The sequence below is a fragment of the Tauraco erythrolophus genome, chromosome 9 (assembly GCF_009769465.1).
Source record: "Tauraco erythrolophus isolate bTauEry1 chromosome 9, bTauEry1.pri, whole genome shotgun sequence".
Lineage (NCBI taxonomy): Eukaryota > Metazoa > Chordata > Aves > Musophagiformes > Musophagidae > Tauraco > Tauraco erythrolophus.
Genome location: NC_141473.1, coordinates 15240257 through 15259127, shown reverse-complemented (window position 1 = coordinate 15259127; position 18871 = coordinate 15240257). Strand labels below are relative to the sequence as shown.

General features: G+C 63.7%; 3 protein-coding genes and 1 pseudogene across 4 annotated transcripts; 1 reads left to right on the top strand and 3 right to left on the bottom strand.

Moving 5' to 3' along the window:
- Nucleotides 1–2555: 2555 nt before the first annotated feature.
- On the bottom strand, nt 2556–6842 carry TWNK (twinkle mtDNA helicase). The gene is made up of 5 exons (XM_009984757.2): nt 6010–6842; nt 5242–5481; nt 4433–4540; nt 3945–4086; nt 2556–3270 (listed from the first exon to the last, which is right to left on the bottom strand). The coding sequence occupies exons 2-5, from the start codon at nt 5361–5363 to the stop codon at nt 3013–3015; spliced, it is 630 nt and encodes a 209-aa protein (XP_009983059.2). The 5' UTR covers nt 5364–5481; nt 6010–6842; the 3' UTR covers nt 2556–3012.
- On the bottom strand, nt 5434–7273 carry LOC147528237 (twinkle mtDNA helicase pseudogene; annotated as a pseudogene).
- Nucleotides 7274–7500: 227 nt separating this feature from the next.
- Nucleotides 7501–8644, top strand: MRPL43 (mitochondrial ribosomal protein L43). Its single transcript, XM_086616396.1, has 3 exons — nt 7501–7631; nt 8080–8186; nt 8413–8644. The coding sequence occupies exons 1-3, from the start codon at nt 7501–7503 to the stop codon at nt 8625–8627; spliced, it is 453 nt and encodes a 150-aa protein (XP_086472522.1). The 3' UTR covers nt 8628–8644.
- Nucleotides 8645–10305: 1661 nt separating this feature from the next.
- SEMA4G (semaphorin 4G) lies at nt 10306–17361 on the bottom strand. 2 transcript variants are annotated; one of them, XM_086616645.1, is made up of 14 exons: nt 17241–17361; nt 15905–16053; nt 15313–15375; nt 15131–15229; nt 13886–13979; nt 13528–13641; nt 13163–13329; nt 12845–13014; nt 12539–12683; nt 12239–12461; nt 12038–12153; nt 11524–11675; nt 11257–11318; nt 10306–11186 (listed from the first exon to the last, which is right to left on the bottom strand). In XM_086616645.1, the coding sequence occupies exons 1-14, from the start codon at nt 17359–17361 to the stop codon at nt 10306–10308; spliced, it is 2556 nt and encodes an 851-aa protein (XP_086472771.1). The 2 variants fall into 2 exon arrangements, with proteins under 2 accessions (XP_086472771.1, XP_086472772.1); XM_086616646.1 differs by having other exon boundaries at nt 10306–11159.
- Between the last annotated feature and the right edge of the window lie 1510 nt (nt 17362–18871).

Here is an 18871-nt window from a genome sequence, read left to right as displayed (position 1 = left end):
CAGCCCTTCATCCCCCCCGACCCCGCACCTGGCCCATGGGGGGTGGACAGCCCTCCATGCCCAGCTGTGCCCCTCCTCTAGTCCTTCCCACATCCCGAGGCTCCCTGGGTGATGCTGCCCCCCTTGTCTGCCCCACACTCCCCCTTGCCCTCCCACCCAGCCTACGCTGCCCCACTGAGCCCCGCAGCGCCCAGCGTGCCCCACGGTGCTTCCACCCTGCCTGACCCCTCGGCTCCCCTAAGTGTCCCATGGCACCCCTGGGCCCCCGCTGCCCCCCCAAAGTGCCCTATAACACCCTCAAAGTTCCCCACGACACCCTCAAAGCACCTCACAAAGTCCCTGGGCTTTTGCTGCCCCATAGCTTCCCCAAAGTGCCCCTAAAACACCCCTGAAGTGTCCCACAGAGCCCCCAGGCCTCTGCTGCCCCACAGCTCCCATAAAGTGCCCTTAAAGCACGCCCAAAGTGCTCCAAAACACCCCCAAAGTGCCCCACAGGGCCCCTGAGCCTCTACTGCCCCACAGCTCCCCTAAAGCACCCCCAAAGTGCCCCACGACCCCTCAAAGTGCCCCACGCAGCACCTGGGCCTCTGCATGCCCACGACACCCCCAAAGGGCCCCTGAGACACCCCTAAAGTGCCCACGGCGCCCCAGGGCTGCCTCTGCCTCCCAGCCCCCCGGAGCGCCCCGGATCCCCCCAAAGCTGCCGCCGGAGGTCGGACCCCCCAACTCCCCTAGAGCCGGCAGCTCCCCCGAAGCGCCCCCCGGGGCCCCGCGCCTCGGCCGCCCCACGGCTCGCCCCGAGCGCCGCCCCAGCTCCCCCCGGCCTCGCGGGACCCCCGGGCGCCCCCGGCCCCGGCCCCCGCACTCACCGCGGCCCCGCTGCCGCCCTCCCGCGCCGCGCCGCGCCGCGCCGCGCCCCGCCGCCCCGCCCCGCGCCCGGCCACGCCCCCGCCACAAGCCACGCCCCATCCAGGCCCCCGCCTCCCCATCAGGCCCCGCCCCCGAGCGGGGAAGGGATGGGGACGGGGACACGGGGGGGCTGTGGGGTGCGTGGGTCGCCCTCGCCTGGGTCACCCTCGCCCAGCGCAGCCCCAGTCCCGGGCTGCGGGGCCGGGGGTTCATCCCCGTCATTGCACCAGCCAACTTCTACCCCGGGGCTCTTCATCCCCCAGAGCAGCCCCAGACCCACGAGGTGAAGGTCACCCCCGAGGATTTGACCCCCAAAGTTGGCTAGGGAGCCCGGCACCCCGCCAGGGAGGCTGGGGGGCTTCTGCTCTGCCTGCTGCCCTCCCTCCCACCATGGGATGTTGCAGTTATGGCCACCCCTGGCTCTCCGAGAGCCCCAAATCAGGGGAAAACTAGTGAAGAAACCCCACACCAACCCACCTGCAGTCCAGGAAGCCATGGCTGCCCACCTGCCCCACAGGGGTCTGACATTGCCCAGAGCCCTCCCTTAGGCTCAGCTCCATCACTCCCTCCCAGCCCCAAGGAAGGATGGGTGGGAGATGCAGGTCCCAGGCTTTCCCACTGCCCCCACTTTGAATCCACAGCCCCGTAACAGCACCCACCCTGGGCGAGACCAGGGCAAAATGGGAACCAGAGAGCTGGAGTGGGCCCTTGGGCCAAGGAGGGAACGACACCCACCCACAGCCCCCACCCACACCTTCATGCAAACCCCAATCCAGATGCGCTGGGGGCCTGGCTCCCATGCCATCCTCCCACCTTACCTCCTCTTCCTTGGGACCCTCCTCTGCCATCACCCCCAGCCTGCCCTGGGGGGGTGCTCGCACCTGTGCAGGTGCTGGAGAGCTGGTGCACCCCGGAAACCCGAGGCTGGGTGTGTACCGCCTGCCCTCCCTGGCCCCTTATTATGGCTCAGGTTAAAACTATGCCTGGCGCGGAGGCTGGTAACAACCCGTGTGCCAGGGACAGGGCGGGATGCTCTGTGCAGCGGGGACCTCCTCTGGCACTGCATGCCCCTAGTCCTCTGGGGACCACTCCCTCCCCAGACAGGGTCCTCCCCCCCAGCCCCAGGGTCCTCTGGTCACAGAAACAGTGGCACAGAAACAGCACTCGGATTTCTGCTTTAATAAAACTAGGAAGGGGAAGGGAAAAAAAGAAAAAGTATTAGACCAAGATCCTGCTGTGGACTCGTCCTACCACAGCAAGGACTGGCCAGGTCACAGTATTCGTTGCCTGCAGCCCAGAGGGCAGGGGGGTGGCTGTCCCCCCAACCCAGAGGAAGTCAGGGCTGCTCCCCCTGAGGTTTTACTGCTGGTGATGTCCCCCAAAGAAAGAGCCCAGGGAAGACCCTGAGCAAAGGGAGCTGGGTCGGGCGTTAACCAGGCGGACACAGCTGGCAAGTGTCACGTCTCACCTGCCACCACATGAGGATGCCAGTGCTGCTGCCGGGGGTCCAGCTCCCACCCTCCCACCATGTCCCACAGAGTGCACAGCTCCAAGAGCCATCCACAACCTCCCACGCTTCCCTCCACCACCTCCCCCTCACTGGCTCTATCCCAGCAAGGATCCAGCCCAGAGACCCCCACCTGTGACAAAGGGGTTCCCACTCTGTGTCCCTCTGCACAGTTAGCCCACACCGTCCCTCCCACCAGTGACAGCCCAGGATTTCAGCTCAATTTTAGCCACAATTTAACAACCTGCCCCAGGTCCAGAGATCACAAAGTCCCAGAGCTGCAGGTTACTCCCCCATCACCCAGCCCACGCTGACACTGTTACCTGCCGTGCTCCCAGCACTCAACACCAGTACCGAGCAGCCAGTGTTTGTCAAAGCACCCTTCCCTGGCTGCTCTTCTCCACTCCTCCTCTCACAGTGGTCCCACCTCTCTGAGACACCATGCTGCTGGCAGCCAAGAGGCTTCTTCATGCAGGAGGAGAAATGGCAACAGCAGCACGTAGCTGCTGCTCCCACAGAAGAGGGGCTGGCATACCCCATGCTCCCAGCACCAGCCCCCGTCCCTCCTGACAGATTGAGGAAGAGACCTGCCAGGCTCACGGCTTCTTGGAGGTTCCCGAGCTTCCCTCTGGAGCTTTCTTGCCTAAAAGCGCCTTTTCCTCCTTCATCTTCTTCAGCCTGACCTTGCTTTTGCCAGAGGATGAGAAGGTGAGCGAGGTCTTGCTGAACTCCAGGGGAAAAACACCCACATCCCCATCGAAGCGGTTCTTGGACACCTGCAGGTAGCGCTTCCCTGGTCCCGTCACCAGCTTACGGTCCTGCAGGATGAGGACGTTGTCGGCCTCCTGGCTGGCCTGGGTGGGAGGAAAACATCTCCAGAAGGGTGCTGGGGATGCAGCTGGAGCCACGAGGCTGAGGTGCTCAGGGGCTGCCTGCCTGGCTCCTTTGAGCCGTTACAGGGCATCCCAGCCCACGGCAACTCCAGCACTTCCCTGACACCAAACCCTTGTCTTCCCCTGGGACATCCCAGCAACGTGCTGGGCAGACAGGCTCAAGCTGAAGCCGCAGCACACTCTGGGGAAACAAGGGAGCATGGGAGGGCTGCGTACACCCACAGAGCACCTCCTGCCCACCACTGCAGGGCCGTTCAGCATCACAGCGGAGACCAGAGCACTCAGGAGAGCCCATCCCTGCACCCTCCCTGGCTCCTTCTTTAATTATCTCATACTACATCCCACTCACAGTCCATGAGCATTAATTAACTGCAGCTAAAGCCTCAACAGAGCTTTAGCTGGCAACGGGTTTGCTCCCTGTCTCCATCGCCCTACCAATGCCTGGCCAAATCGGGGCTCCACACATCTCTGGCAGGTGACAGGAGTGTTGGGGGCATTCTGCCCCTCACAGCACCTTTCAGGTTCCCAGTGATGACTCAAGGTGCTGGCGCGAGATGGGGAGAGCTGCCTGATGTATCCCAGCCCCTTCCTGGGAACGTGCTGTGCCCGAGCGACGGCCATCTGGCCCAGCTCACCTTGGCAGAGCCGAAGATGGAGGCTGTCTGCAGCTCCTTCTCGTCGTCCTCCTTGCGGGGATGGATGACCAGTGTGATGTGGCAGGTGTTGTCTGTGGCAAATTTGCGGAAGGCACCAACAATGTAGTCCTGGGCTGCGAGCCTGCCACGGCAGAGAGAACGGGGTCAGGGGCTGGCACTGCCTGGGGGGGAGGGCAGCAAGGTGCTGCCAGGTTCAGCTCTACAGCAGGAAGCACCCAAGGGTCCAGGCTCACACTCCATGGGGCAGCCAGGCCCACGCAGGCAAAGGGATGGGGCACAACAGGGATCGCAGGTAACCGGCTCACCCTTTCCCACCTCTTCCTCCCCAGGGCAGCAATCACCCTTCAACGACAAGGGCTGCCAGACAGGACTCTGTGGGTCCCCCACCCCTGCCATGACACCTGACAGGGTCAGCTCCAGCAACGAGGGTGGCAGAGGAAGAAGGAAGCAGCTTGGAGAAGGGTTACCTGTCCACAGAGAGGTGCTCGTGTCCCATCATGAACTGGAGGTTGTCAACAACCACGTGGGTGATGTCATACATGTAGACGGCATGCTGCATGGTGTCAATCACCGTCCTGGGCGGGGGAAGACCAGGATCAGCCACAGGGATGAGCAGAGGTGAGGATGGGGATGCTAAACCAGGCACATAGATGGGGAGGCAGAGCAGGGAGGCACCAGGCTGGTGCTGACAGCAGCTGGCTGCTGACTACCAGGCCAAGGGCATGTATCACCTCCACATCTCCTCTGATCCCAGGATGGGGGCAGCCCCATCCCCACAGGTGACGGGGCAGCTGAATCAGGGGGATCCAGCTGCTGCCCACACACCCTCTGCCCACCATTCCCCCAGCCCGCGAGGACCCTCAGGGTGCACGGGGACACGTGCAAGTGCCACACTGCCTGGACAATAAAAGGAGCTGGAGATGCCTGTCCTCCCTCCTTGGCAAACAGCAGCAGCGCTGCCAGGCGAGCAGGGTATGAGAGACACAACCCGCCAGGGGCAGAGGCTGGTTCTAGAGCAGCCAACTAGCACAGGGACACGTCCCCTCCCTTCATCCCCACCCCAGAAAAAGGCTGTCACAGTCCCTGCAACAGCAAGGATGCAGCCGGTCGAGCCACAGTCCCCATGTGCCAATCCCAGCACTTGACCAGCCCAAAGCGCCTCCTGCCACTCCCAAATCTACAACCCACTGCAGGAGAAGAGCCTCGGCTTCCCAGGGCCCTGCAGTGCACGCCGTGAGGGGTAAACGCCACTGGGGACGGAGGCGTGAGACCATACTTGATGTTCTGCTGGCCGTGGAAAGTCATGAAGTAGAGCGGGAGGTCTTCAAAGCGGTCAGCCCACTCATCGTACAGCTCCAGCTGGTCCTCCAGGCGCTGGGCAGCAAACTGTGTCAGCATGATCTTGGCCAGACGGACGTTGTTGATCTCAAAGCTGCCCACAGTGTGCACACCCCCTGCATGCACAGGTCTAGCGCATACTCGCTGATAAAGGTCGTCTTCCCACTGCCTGTTGGGCCTGGCGCAAGGACAACGATGGGAAGAATTAGCTGGGGGAGAAAATCTGACCTGTCCTGAACGCCCCAGGGGGTTGTTTAGAGGTGGAAGGACCAGGGAGCAGACTAAGAGCAGCCCATCTGCAGCACTTCCACCACAAATAAGAAGTGTCTCATACCAGGCTGCATATCCAGGCACACGTGTGTCACCTCCAGCAGCCAGCAGTTCCCTGCAGGGTGCAGGGAAGGGCTGGGCAGCCAGTGGAGGGGCACAGAGAGGGCTCAGACAGGAGGCAGCGGATGAGAGCAGGGGGAAGGGACACACCAGGAGTTCCTGTGCCACCTCAGGCACGGAGCCCATCCTCATGCCAGTGTGCCGGGCCCCGCCACGCCCAGGAACACGACCCAGCTTCTTGCGCTCTGCCACAATGGCCTTAGCTGAAGCCGTGGGCAGAAAGAGACCAGGGAGACTTGTGAGGCATCACCCCCAGAAGGCTGAAGACACCAAAGAGCCCTCTGCTCCCCCAATCCACCAGCCGTTTCCCCATCACCTGTGAAGACAGTGAGCTCCCCTCTGCGGTGCCCTTTGAGGAGCTTGTTGAGCTCAGGGAAGCGTGCCCACTTGACACCAGCCACCTGCTCGGTGTTGACCAGCTCCCCGAACACCTCCTCGCGCAGCTGCCGGAAGGAGACGATGGATTTGTGGCTGGCAGGCAGGGCGGCACGCAGGATCTTGGTGAGGTTCAGGCCCTGGTTCAGAGCGTCCAAGGGCCGGGGCTGCAGGTTGCCAGGGCGCACCAGGGAGCAGCGCTTGAGGCTCAGCTTGCGAGCAAAGAGCTTGGCGGCTTCCCAGGAGCGCAGGTCCTCGCCCAGCCACAGTGTGATGCGCTTAAACTGCTCCAGGTAGGGGAGGAGAGCAGGGGGCAAGCAGGTGGCCCCCCGTGGCAGGGCCAGGCTGGCCACTCCTGTAGCTTGGTGCAGGGCCAGGGCATCCAACTCCCACCCAGTTAAGACCAGCTCTGTGTCTCGGCGGCTGATCAAGGGCAGCCCGAAGAGATTGCGATAGGAATCGAAGCGGGGTAAAGTCTCCTCCACGTAAGCTATCGCATCCCCCTTCTTCTCCACCCTCAGGAGCTTCAGACCCTTCAGGGTCGCATCGCGGGGGCTGAACCAGGGGAAGACGAGGGACTTGGCAGTCCTGAGATAGCGCACCCCGAAGCGCTTCAGTGTGGCATCAGTCACCAGGGAGATACCAAACATGGCCTTGGTCTCGTTGGTCTCATCCTCGTCCAGCAGCTCCCAGAGTGGCAGCGCCCGGTCCCAGATGCAGCGGGCATCCTCGCGAGCCCGTCGTGTGTCCTCCTCCGGCTCCTCTGAGCCGGGGGCGGGAACGCCGCGGTGCCGCAGCTCAACGTTGGCCTGGAAGTCCTGCCAGGTGCCCTCGGCCAGGGTGGCCGTGCACAGGAAGCTGCCCGTCGTCTTGTCGATGAAAAGCGTGTAAGGGGCGCTGGCGGCCGGCGACGGCGGCTCCTCCCGGCCGGGCGGTGGCCCGGTGAAAAGGCTGGGGGTGTGCAGGCAGCTGTACCCGTCGTGAAAGGGGATGCCCTGGGCGCGCAGGTACTGCCGGATCTCCGTGATGGAGACGGAGGGCACGGGCCCCTCGGGAGAGGGCAGCACGTCCTTCTTGTAGCGCCGCTGGGTGAGGCGGCCCAGCGCGCCGGGGCTCAGGGAGGCTCCCTTGCTCCTCGCCCCGCCGCACAGCAGCGGCAGGAAGCGGCCGGCGGCTCGGGAGGGCCGCAGGGACACCCCCGCCATCCCGCCCGCCCCCCCCCGGGACGCGGCCGAGCCGCATCGGCGGCGGCCCCACGGCGCCCCGAGCCCCGCGGCCCGGCGCCGCTCAGGCCGCCCCCCTCACGTGGGGCTCCGCGGACGCCGCCATGGCCGCATCCCGCCGCCGCGCTTGGCGCGTCACTTCCGGGAGGGGCCGGAAGCGGACGTGCTGCCCTCCCGGCGCCGTTCCTGTTCCGGGTGAGGGCGGCGCCATGACGGGCCGCGGGACGCCCAGCCGGTTCCTGGCGGCCGTGCTGCACAACGGCGTGGGCCGCTACGTGCGGCAGCTCCAGCGCCTCCAGCTCCTCTTCAGCCCGACTGCGGCCGACGCCCGCGGCGCCAGGTACCGTCGAGGCGCCCCGCCCGCTGCCTCCGGCCGCCCGGGGCGGGGGGAGCGGCGAGTGACCGCTGACCTCTAACCCGGTGGGGGAGGGGCCGAGGAGGTCGCACCGCTGACCTCTGACGTGCCTACGCAGGGAAAGGGGGAGGTGCTGCTGGCCTCTGACCCACGGCGGGAGGAGGGGCTGTGAGCCCCGACCTCTGATGCAACGGGGAGGGACTGGAAGGCCGCGCTGCGGACCCGTGACCTCTGACCCCCTAGCGCAGGGGCGGGCTGGGTGGTGACCTCTGACCCACGAGTGGCACTGCCCTGACCCCTGCAGCGCGACCCCTGCCGTGTGACAGAGCAGGGCGTGGGGCAGGGTTCACCCACCCGTGACCTTTGCCCTGGGGCAGGGGCTACAGTGACCTCTGACCCCGCCGGGGCTGATGGCCACCCCCCGTCCCCACAGGCAGTTCGTGGAGGAGGTGGCGCTGGACTTCACCCGGCAGCACCCCGATGTCGTCCTCTACGTCAGCCCCCGCTCCGGCCCGGCCCCGCTGCTGTTGGCCGAGTACTGTGAGTGCAGGGGGAGCGTGGGGAGGGATTCCGGGGGGCGTGGGGAGGGACTCGGGGGGGCAGGGTGGGGACAGGGGTCCCCCGGCCCTGCCCTGGCTCTGCGCAGCCTCTGCCCAGCCGCAGGCAGTGCCGGGGCTGGCTGCTCCGCGGGACGAGGGAACGGCAGCTTCCCCCGCAGGGGCTGCGGAGCAGGGGGGCCCCGGCCTGACATCCCGCTCTGCCGCAGTGAACGGGACAGTGCGGGAGGAGCTCATCGCCAACAAGACGAGCGAGGAGATCACGCGGCTGATCAACAAGCTGGCCGGCCAGTCTGGCCTGGACATCATCCGCATCCGCAAGCCCTTCCACACTGACAACCCCAGCATCCAGGGTCAGTGGCACCCCCTCACCAACAAACCCTCTGCCCTCACTGGCCAGGGCCCACGGCTGCAGCCCCAATAAAACTTCCGCCCCACGCCTCTGCATCCGTCTCTCCTCCTGCCTGCAGACAGACGCCGCCACTCCACGTCCAGACAGAGCCGCATTTATTGCTGGGGGGCACAAGGGGCTGTGCACGCAGGGGTGCCAGGCAGGAAGGGCAATGCCCCTTGTTGGGTGGGGGCGGTGCTTGGGGGTGGCTCATCCCCCCACTGCAAAAATGAGGGTGGGGGCAGGACAGGAGAGCCCAAGTGCCCGGCTCTTGCCTTTCCCACTAAGCCTCATTCTTCTGGGGCAGGAGGGCCTGGGCTCCAGCCCGTTAGGGACTCCAGGGGCTGACACCCTCCTCCTGCCCCCTCTTGTAAGGCTAAGCTCCAGGCAATGTCCTGATCCTGGAGGTGCCAGCAAGGAACAGAGGGGAGGACACGCACCTCGGCAAGTCTGTCCCTCCCCAGCTTCTCCAGTGTCACTGCCTTGTCTTCGGGGCAAGATGCTTTTGTCACGCCCGTCCTTTGGGTTCCCCCAGGAGGTGACAGGGGCAGAGGTAGTTGGGGGGGATTTAGGGACAGTGCCTGCCCCTGGAAAGTGCCATGAAGAGCAGCAGGCCCCAGAAGGAGGCAGGCCACAGTACAGGGCTCCTCTTCCTCACTGTGCAAGGACATTTCCCCTCCCACACGTTGTCCCACGCGGGACAGGGATGTGCCTGAACCCCGGGTCTCCAACAGCACCACACGGGAGGTCAGAAACAAGTCGCGGCTGCAGGAGCGCTGCAGATGCTGGGGACACACGAGTGCTGCGCTGGTCCCTTGCCATGCTGCAGGGCATGGTGGTGGCTGCCCACTGCTGCGTCCCACTCTTCGTCTGCAGCACCCTGGGGAGAGGAGACAGAGCCCTGTCAGGGTCAGAGGCCCTGGGGGTGCCACGTCCCCAGAGCACCCAGCCCTGCATTTCACCTGAGGCCTCCTCGCAGCATGCACGTCCCGCTCCACCAGCTGCTCTGGGGCATTTAGGACATTGGCTCCTCATCCTGGCTCCATCCCTCTTCGAACTGTCCTCTCCCAGAGAGGAAACCCTGGGGGGGCAGACGTGGGAGAGCGGGCAGGGGCTGGCAGCCACCGAGGCCACCCCTCACAGCGCAAGATGGGTTGACAGCACCTCTCCTGCCTGCTAGCGGGCAGCTGGGGACACCTGCCCTGGCCCCGTGCTGGGAAGGGACCCTGCACCCTGCCCTGAGAGGCATGGGCACCTCAGGGCAGCCCCCAGCCCCATTCCCCGCTCCTCACCCACCTCTCAGCAGCCGTCCGGCTCCGTGTGCCAAGGGACACCCAGCGGGGCAGGCCAAGTCCATGCATCCACAGCAGCATCTCCCTCTCATGCCTGGAGGGACAGACAGAGAGAAACTCTCCCTCCCCACAGTGTCCACCTTCAGCCAGGTGCCAGCTCCTGCCTCCAGCTCGTGGCCGCCATCCGTGGGTTTTTATACATAAATAGAGCTCCCAAATTTAAATAGATTCTTTTCTTTTTTTCTGTACAGCGAGTCTCAAAAGTGAATGAAAAGCCAAAGGAAGGGCCGAGCCCGGGCCCGGCCCGGCTCTGCCATCCAGGAGGTAGTTTTGCCTGAGTCTTGTAACACTGCTGGCAGGGGGTGGGAGAAGGGGCCGGAGGGGAGAAGGGTCCCGCTGGCAGGACCCCGCTCCGGCCCCTACACAGAGCTCTCATCCAGCTTCTCCACCAGTTGCGTGTGTTTCCGCTTCTCCAGGATCTTGCTGAGCTCCTCGGTGAAGGACGCGCTGTAGAGCGGCGAGGCCAGTGGCTCCTCCTGCTGCTGCAGCAGCATGTAGCTGTTGCCGTTCATCTTGCGGAGGACGTTGGGCAGAGCCCCCACGCCGTTGGTGAGCTCGGCCGGCAGCGGCGGCGGCGGCGGCAGTGGGGCCACGGTGTCCGGCAGCTCCTTCACCGGGGAGGTAGCAGCCGTGGGTGCCTCGCCGGGGATGATCCGCAGGCAGCCGTCAGGGTAGGCGAGCTCTTCCTCTTCCTCCTCCTCCTCCCGGCGGCCCTTGCGCAGGCAGTTGGCCGAGACAGTCTGCAGCTCCACGCTGGCTGGCCGCGGCTCCCCCAGGACGTACTTGCCCTTGCGCTTCTCCAGGCAGGACACGTAGAGGAGGATGGTGCTGAGCACGGCACACAGCACCACCAAGGTGACAATGGTGGAGATGTAAGCCACCTTCATGTCGCCAGCCGTCTGGCTGGCGGTGTGGGGCCATGGGGCGGCCGTGGGGCTGCGGGGCAGCTCGGGCAACACAGTGAGGCTGTAGGTGGCCAGCAGTGTCCGGAGACCCCGCTCCTCCCCATAGCAGCGGTACTCGCCGCTGTGCTGGGGCAGTGTGTCCGTCACCAGCAGCCCATCCACCCCGACACGCAGCTGGTCCTGCCCCGTTCCCGGCACCTCACTGCCGTTCAGCAGCCAGACAGCTCGTGCCAGGTTGGAGCGCTGGTCGCAGGGCAGCAGCACGTCATCCCCCTGCAGCACCGTCCGGTTCTTCCATGGCAGGAAGCCTGCAGGGACACGCACCACCTCGCACCCTTCCTGGCCACCCTAAAGGATGCCAGGCACTGGCATTCCCTGCAGTCCTGAGAGGCAGCACAGACTCACCCCGCCCAGAACTGCTCCGGCATCCCTCACTGCCGCTCTGAATGTCCTGCACCAGCCCTGTGCTGCAAGACACAGTGAGTTTCAGCTGTGGAGCCCCAGCTGAGCCCACCCATACGGGGCCCCGGCCTCCACGAGACCCGCCACTGGATGCCAGACCCTTGGAAGTGGCACTGGGGCGACTGTGCCGCGGGGTGATGTCTAACAGCACAGGACAGGGCGAGTGGAAGCTCATGGAGACCCCAGCGGGGACGGGCAGCCCGTCCCTACCTGTCCATGGTGGCGGTGGCGCGGCAGGCCCTGCCGTCCCAGGCGCAGTAGGGGTCCCGGGCGAGGATGCAGTCGTAGCAGGAGGCATACCTGGCACAGGAGGCCAGGGGCACCTGCAGGATCCCGCTGGCTGCCCCCACGTACAGGCTCCTCTGGGGGAAAAGGGCTGGCTCAGCATTGTCCTGGCACAGCGCGGCTGGGCTGTGGGGTGCCCCGTGGTGCCCAGAGATCCCTCCCCAGCCCCACAGCACAGCTCTCTCATGGTGGGGGTGCACAGGAAAGGGCCCCCAGCTCCGGTCAGTGCCAACAGCCGCAGCTGACGCTTGGCAAGGAGGTGAGCGCCAGGCCGGTCCCTTTCCCCAGGCTGCCCCACTGGGCTCTGGCATGTATCCGAAGCTGAAGCGACCCAGAAGCCATGTCCCCCACTGTCCCCCAAACAGCCCAACGGCAGCTTTGCAGCACAAACATGCCCCATGTGTGGTGTCCCCACCCCCCAGGTCTTCCCCTCCCTCACCTGGCTGTGGGATATCACCAGGCTCTCCACAGGCTGCGGGTCCCTGAACACCTGCACCTCCTCCACGATGTGGATGCCGGAGCCCACCACCACGGCCTTGTGGATCCAGCCGTCCCCTGGAGAGCAGAGCAGGGAGTCAGAAGGGAACGTGGGGTGTCACCCCTGCCCAGCAGAGACCCGCCAAACTCATCCCACACTCACCGGTCCCCATGAAGAGCACATCATAGGAGCGGCCGTCGAGGGCCCGCACTCTGTCCACGGCCAGCTGGCTGTACGCCACGCTCTTCTTCACCAGCAGCGGCTCACCGCCGGCCGGCTTCACCTCCTCGAACATGAGCGGGTGCAGCTTGACAAAGTCCAGGACGCTGTTGGGCAGGTCCTGCGAGGAGTTGTAGCCCTTCCTGCGGGAGTGGTCCGTGATGCACTGCTCAGGGGAGATGGGGGTCAGGGGGGGGATGCAGCCACCCCACACCCCCCTGCTCTGCACCCCCAGGCACTCACAGAGCCGGGCCGGGGCTCGGGCACCATGCCGTCATAGCGGGACCACTTGCGAGCCGAGTCCTGGTACTCCATGTAGGGGCCTTCAAAGGCGCGCTGCACCGCCGAGATGCTGTAGCGGCACACGGCTGAGGCTTCCATGGTCCTCCTGGAGAGCAGAGCCCTGCCTGAGCCCAGGCAGGCACACGGGTGCTCCCCACCAACACACCCCTAACTGCTCAGTGCCTGCCTGCACATCCCCTCGAGCACCTCCAGTCCCCTCTGTGCCGCAGACTTAGCCCCAGCCGTCTTGGCTGCTACCCTGCTCACCACTGCGCTGACAGCGTGAAGGCGGCATAGAAGACGGTGCTGGCCCAGCTGCCTCCGTCCAGGCTGCAGACACTGCGCAGCACCTCATAGTAGGGGATGTAGCAGACCAGGCGCGCCTTCATGAAGGACGTCCACTTGCGTTGCAGGATCTTCTTTCCCCCTACATCGCTCTGGGAGGGTGCAGGGAGTGTTTCTGCACAGGCTGGTGGGGGCATGTGTGTCCCTCTGCCTGTGCCTCAGTTTCGCCCAAGGTGCAGGCATGCAGCCCTTGTGCCAGGAGGAGCAGTGCTTGGCTCCTTGTAGTGGGGACATGCCTACCTTGCAGACACGGGCCACCCGGGCCACTCGGGCCACCTGGCTCTTGTCGAAGAAGGATGCGGTCTCCTCACCCGCCCGCTCCATAAAGAAGTAGTAGATCTTGTCATCGTCGCCCACGGGGCTGTCCTTGCTCTCCTGGACCAGCATGGAGGCCACGAACTCGGCATCTGGGGGATGCAGAGGGAGAGGTGGAGATTAGGGACCCACCACAGGACAGAGGATCCCTCCCTGTCTTGGTTTTCTCCCACGGCAAACCACATGGGACCCGAGGGCCACCCCCCACCCCTGCTCCACGCTCCCTGAAATGATGCACGGTGTCCCACAGCCCAAGATACCAGTCCCAGGCTGGGACGGGGACATCTCACCATTCAGCCAGTGCAGCGGGGACTCCTCTGTCTTCAGTGGACGCTGGTGCAGGTTCCTCCGGATGTCAGGGAGGCTCCGAAACTCGTAGCGTGTGGCTGTGTACAAGCCGCCATCTGGGCAGGACAGGCAGCCATCAGCATGGCCCCACACCCCAGAGACAGCAGGCACAGCCTCAAAAGCCACCAGCATCCCCATGCCCCAGGCAGAGAAGGAGGAGGAGAACTAAGTTCTGGCTTGCTAAAGCCCCAACCCACAGAGCCCACCTGGCTGGGGACCTGCTGTGGGGGCGATGGGGATGGGGCCAGGGTTGGTAGCATCTCACATGTCCCCCCCAGCCCTGGGAAAGGTGCCACTTACCCACAATGAGGCCAGTGTAGCCACGGGCAGGGTCATATGGGCACTTCTCCTTCCCTTCCTCAAAGTGGGATGGCAATGTGAACCTGTCTGCATCCTTCAGGGGGACAGGGGACCGGGTTAGACAGGAGGTGGCAGACCCACACTGCCTGGCAGCCCCAGGCTCTCTGCAGAGGCTGCTAGCGGGCACAAAGCAATGCCCACGGCCCTGCCCTTGTCTGGGCAAGACAAACCCCCCTGGCACCCTCCAGCTGGTCAGAAACCACATGGACAGCCAGAGCCCCCAGCCAAGAGGTGGGAGAGGCCTCAGGGGAGAAGGAGAGCCCTGGCACCCCACTTTGGCATTGCATGGGCACTGGGCAGGAGCAGGCCAGTGCAGCCCATGTTCCTGGGCTGTGCCTGGCTGGCAGACGCTGCCCAGCCGGGCTGGGTCCCCCCCGGGTGACATCCCCATCACAGCAGGAGTTATTTTCTTTGGGGTTTGCAGTTCAAAGCACGTCAAATAATGACGGGTCCCTTCCAGCTTGGCAGCTCCTCCACCTGACTCCCAGGGTGTGCGATGGCCAAACCGGATGGGCGGCATGGCCATGGGAATGGGCACGGCCCCTCCGGGGCTCCCCGGCCATGCTGAGGACACGGCCCCAGGCCCCTTCGCCCCCCAGCTCAGGGAGGGAGGTGGGCAAAGGGCAGCTGAGTCACCGAGGAGCCACTGCACCAGGGTGAAAGTCCTGCTGCAGGGGGACGTGGCTGCCCCAGCTGCTCTGCTGTGAGTCACAGCCACGGGGGGACCACTGAGTCAGCCCCGCCACCGTCACCCCTCCTGCCACCCTCCCTGGGCACACTTGCCAACCAGCCAGTCTGTAGCCCCTGCTTTGGGAAGGGACCCTGCAATAGCAGGGGCTGGGGACCAGCTCCAGTGCACGTCTCACCCCACCAGCCCCAGTGAGCCCACGTGTCTCCCCCACGGCACCAATCCTCTCCCAGCCATCTCACTATGGGGTCAGAGTCAAACCCCAGCACCAGGGTGGGGACTTTGGGCATCTGCATCATGGTGGCTGCATCCCCAAATGAACTCACTCCAGCCTGGGGGTCACTTGCTTTCCCCCCAAGTCAGGGAGGGGCTGGGACAGGGGCAGACAGGGAGCGGGGCTGCGAGTGGAGATGGTGGGAGAGGACAGGGGCTGAGCCACCCCGGGGTGACACAGTGGCAGTGGACAGGTGACAGGTGCAGTGCTGGGCAGGACTCACAATGGCAGCGCAGAGCGGGTGGAAGGCGTAGGTCCCGCAGGCATAGAGGTGGGTGCTGTTCAGCCTCTGCAGAAACCGCACGTGGTTGAAACACTCGGTCTGCAGAGGGGGCGGACGGGCGTTAATGCTGGGACAAGCGGCGGTGGCCCCCCCAGTACCCACTCCCCAGCCACCAGCTCTACCTTGTTGTTTTTGCCCTTCTGCAGGCAGTCCATCTGCTTCTCTGTGGAGGCTTCCCAGTGGATCTGCAAGAGGAAGAGGGACTGCCACTGTGTGACCACCCACCACCGCGTGGTCCCCCCCTCTGCCAGAGCTGTCAGAGATGCTAAAATCCTTTTATCTAGAGAGGGGACAGCTGCTCAGAGCACAAGACAGCACCCTGCCCGTGTTCCCCCAGCCCAGGGCGAGAGCAGTCCTGCATCCCAAACTGCGGACAGAAACCCCAGAGCACCTGCAGGAGCCTGGAGGATTTTGGGGTGTCCTTCCTGGGGGGAACAAAGGGGTGCACTTCCCCCCTGCCCCTCATTCTGCCAGGGTGTCCCTGAAGCAGGCAGCTCTGAGCTTGGGGACATCCCCCACTGCTGTCCCCACGCAGCCTGGCTGGGGAGAAGGACCAGGCATGCACAGGGGTCCTGGGGACAGCACTCCCAGGTAAGACTTGAGATGGCAAGCAGGAGGATGGGCAGGGATAAGATGGCCATGATTCAGGCAGCGACTGGGCACCGCGGGACAGGAGAGGACAACCAGCCAGCGGTGGGCAGAGGTCCGGCTCACCGTGCGGTGGGAGCCGTCGGCCACGTCACTGGAGTTGAGGGCGAAGATGGCTCCCCTGGCGCCCACGTAGAGGATGCCCCGGTTGTCCTCCAGCAGCAGGGTGCTGTAGTTGCGGGTGCGCGCGCTGAAGCGCCGGACACCTGACAGCTCTGCAAAGGGAACAGGAGGCTGAGGGAGGACCCCGAGGCAGGCACAGCGCAAGCCATGGGGAAACAACAGAGGACGGAGCCAGGAGTGGGTGGGAAGGCACCCACCGAGGTTATCAGGCAGACAGTGCCAGATACCAGTGGTTACAGCAGGAGAAAAGGAAGAATGGAGGTTTATTAGGAAGCAAAAGGCACTAATTGGGTTCAGGCTCACAAGGGAAATTTCTCCCCGCTAATTAAAATGGTAGCTCAGGGGTGGGAGCTGCAACGTCCATTCCCAGCACCGACCTGACACGCTGTTTGAGGAACCGCTGGAGGAAACGAAAATGCGCGAGCAGTGACCCTGGCTCCAAAGTGAACCCAGCCAGCCCAAAAGGAAGGATGTAAAAAACCTAAATCAAAACTGTCATGCAAGGGGAGGGTTTTGCAGCGAGGTTGGGTGCTCCCTGCCCACCAAGCCAGAGAAACCATCCAATTTGGTATACTAAGAAGTGTGAGGTGGGACTCAGCCCTGGCCAAAGGGACCTCAAGTCAGGCTCAGACCCTCCCGCTGCAGGAGAAAGTCCCGTGAGGCTTGGGATTCCAGAGGCAGCTGGGGAGGGAATGACCTCCCTGAAAGGAGGCATTGCCTGGAGACAAAAGGGCACCCTCAGCTGCAAATGAAACCCTCTCCCGCTGTTGATTGCTGAGCTGAGCTTCACTAACAAGGTCACTGAAGTCATGTGGATCCTCAAGGCACGATGACACTGTGGGGCTGGCTGACACCATAGAGGCTGGAGGCCAAGAGCCCAGTGGCAATTAGAGAAAATCATGGAAGACTGCTGATTATTTGGGCCATGAGAGCCCAGCCCGGGTGTGATGCCCGGCTCAGGACACGTTCCAAGGTCTATTGGGCAGGGCCAGGGGCTGGCCAAGGCTGGCTCCCTGCACGTCCTTGCGCCCGCCTGGCTTTTGGGGAGATGCCTTTGCCCTACTCCATCCCTCAGGTAACATCGACCCAATGCCAGACAGCCATGGGTGCTCTGATTTCTGGAGCCCAGGAGACCGGAGGCACCCCTGTAGCCACCTCCCCATGCTGAGCACCCCGCTCTGGGGGGCTGGTGAAGGCTGGACACAGTCACGATGCACCAAATCCCGTGCCAGCAAGAGCCCAAACCTCACTGCCACCACCAAGACTCACACCCCCTTACCGTCAAAGGTGACCGTTGTCCTGGGGGTGGCATCCAGGTCTGTGGCAGACCGCCGTGATGAGTAGCCCGTTGCTGCCGCCACAAAGAGAGCCATCAGGAGATGGGCCGTGCCTCCGCTCATCTTCGTGCTCCCCTGGCAAGGACAGCCGCCCAGCCCCCTGCCAGGCTGGCACCGCCGATCCTCAGGACGGGCGCTCCAGCTCCCCAGGACGGGACCGGCCACTAAAACCTCCTGAAACACAGAGCACTGGGTCAGACGCTCCCGCTGTCCCCAGCACCTCACGGGTAAGCAGGCTGGGGAAGGAGCTGGCCACGCACACGCATGGACGCTTGACCGGACACGGCCACAGCCCGGGGATGGCTTCAGGCAAAAGCAAACTCTCGTTTGCCAAAGGGGAAACTGAGGCACGGCACAAGGCGTTGAGCCTGCAGCCGGCACAGGGCAGGGAGGGGAGTTTGAGCAGAGAGACTCCCCACAGCATCCCCCTGCTCAGCGTCTGCTCTGTCGCAGCAGTGGCAGCCGCTTATTGAGCACTTGGTTCGGTTGCTCGGAGGCTCATTTTCCTCCAAGTCTGCTCTGGGCTCCTCCCTCCTTCACTCCCAGCCATCTCCTCCTGCAGCCCTGCCGACCAAGGATACACTTCGGCAGAGCCAGCTGATCCCACATTGCATTTTCACACCCGCAAAGCAGGCACATTTACCCCCAAAAGCAGAGAACGGGGCTTGGGGCCAAGCCCTTCTGTGTGTCTCTCGGCACATCGGGGTACCCCAAGCCCCACTCCCGGGAGCAGCTGTGGCAGGACAGGTGGTGGGGTGGCTCCCAGGGTGCTCAAGGGCTCCACTCCTCTCCAAAAGCACAGCTGGCTATCTCCTGCCATGCAAAATACTTGTCCCCAAAGTTTTGCCCCTCCTGAAATGACAAGACCCCCGAGGACAGAGGCATGGGGAAGGACATTTCAGGCACACAGCAACGTGGGGCGAAGGAAAACCCATGCAGGAGCCAATTGGCATCTTCAGCAAGCCTTTTCAAACAAGAACAATTTTTCCCCCCAGCGTTTTTCCATGTGTTTCTCTTTCATCCCAAGCTGTCTTGAAGCTCAGCATCTACCTCAGCTCTTGCTTTCAAGCATCATACCCCTCACGAATAACCCTCCACCTCTCCCAGTTGTGTTGAGCAAAGCCACCAGTTCATTTTGCAGGCACTATGGAGGAAGCAGACGACTGGGTATCTCCGAGCAGGAAAGCTCTCCATAAGCAACCTGCACCTGTATGATTGCTTAGGTTTTTTTTTTTTTTAATATATATATAAACCAAATACCTTGCCCTGTAGAAAAGCTGTTCAAACACGCTCGCTGCAGACAGTTTCCCTGAAGCAAATACCTCACCAGGTCTCAGGCAGAGGGGAGGTAAAACTAAAGTGAAATGAAAGTGAAAAGGGCTTTGGGGCTGAAAAGGAGAAGTGAGGGGCTGGATGTGGAATCCAGCTGTAGTCCTGGAGCCTGGGTTAAACAGCTGCTTCCTTTTGCGGGGGATTCAGACCCAGACCTCGCAACTGCACTGGCCGCTATCCCACAGCATCCTGGGAATGAGGCAGAGGGGAGACATCCCCCCTGCTCCCTCCTGCCTCGCTG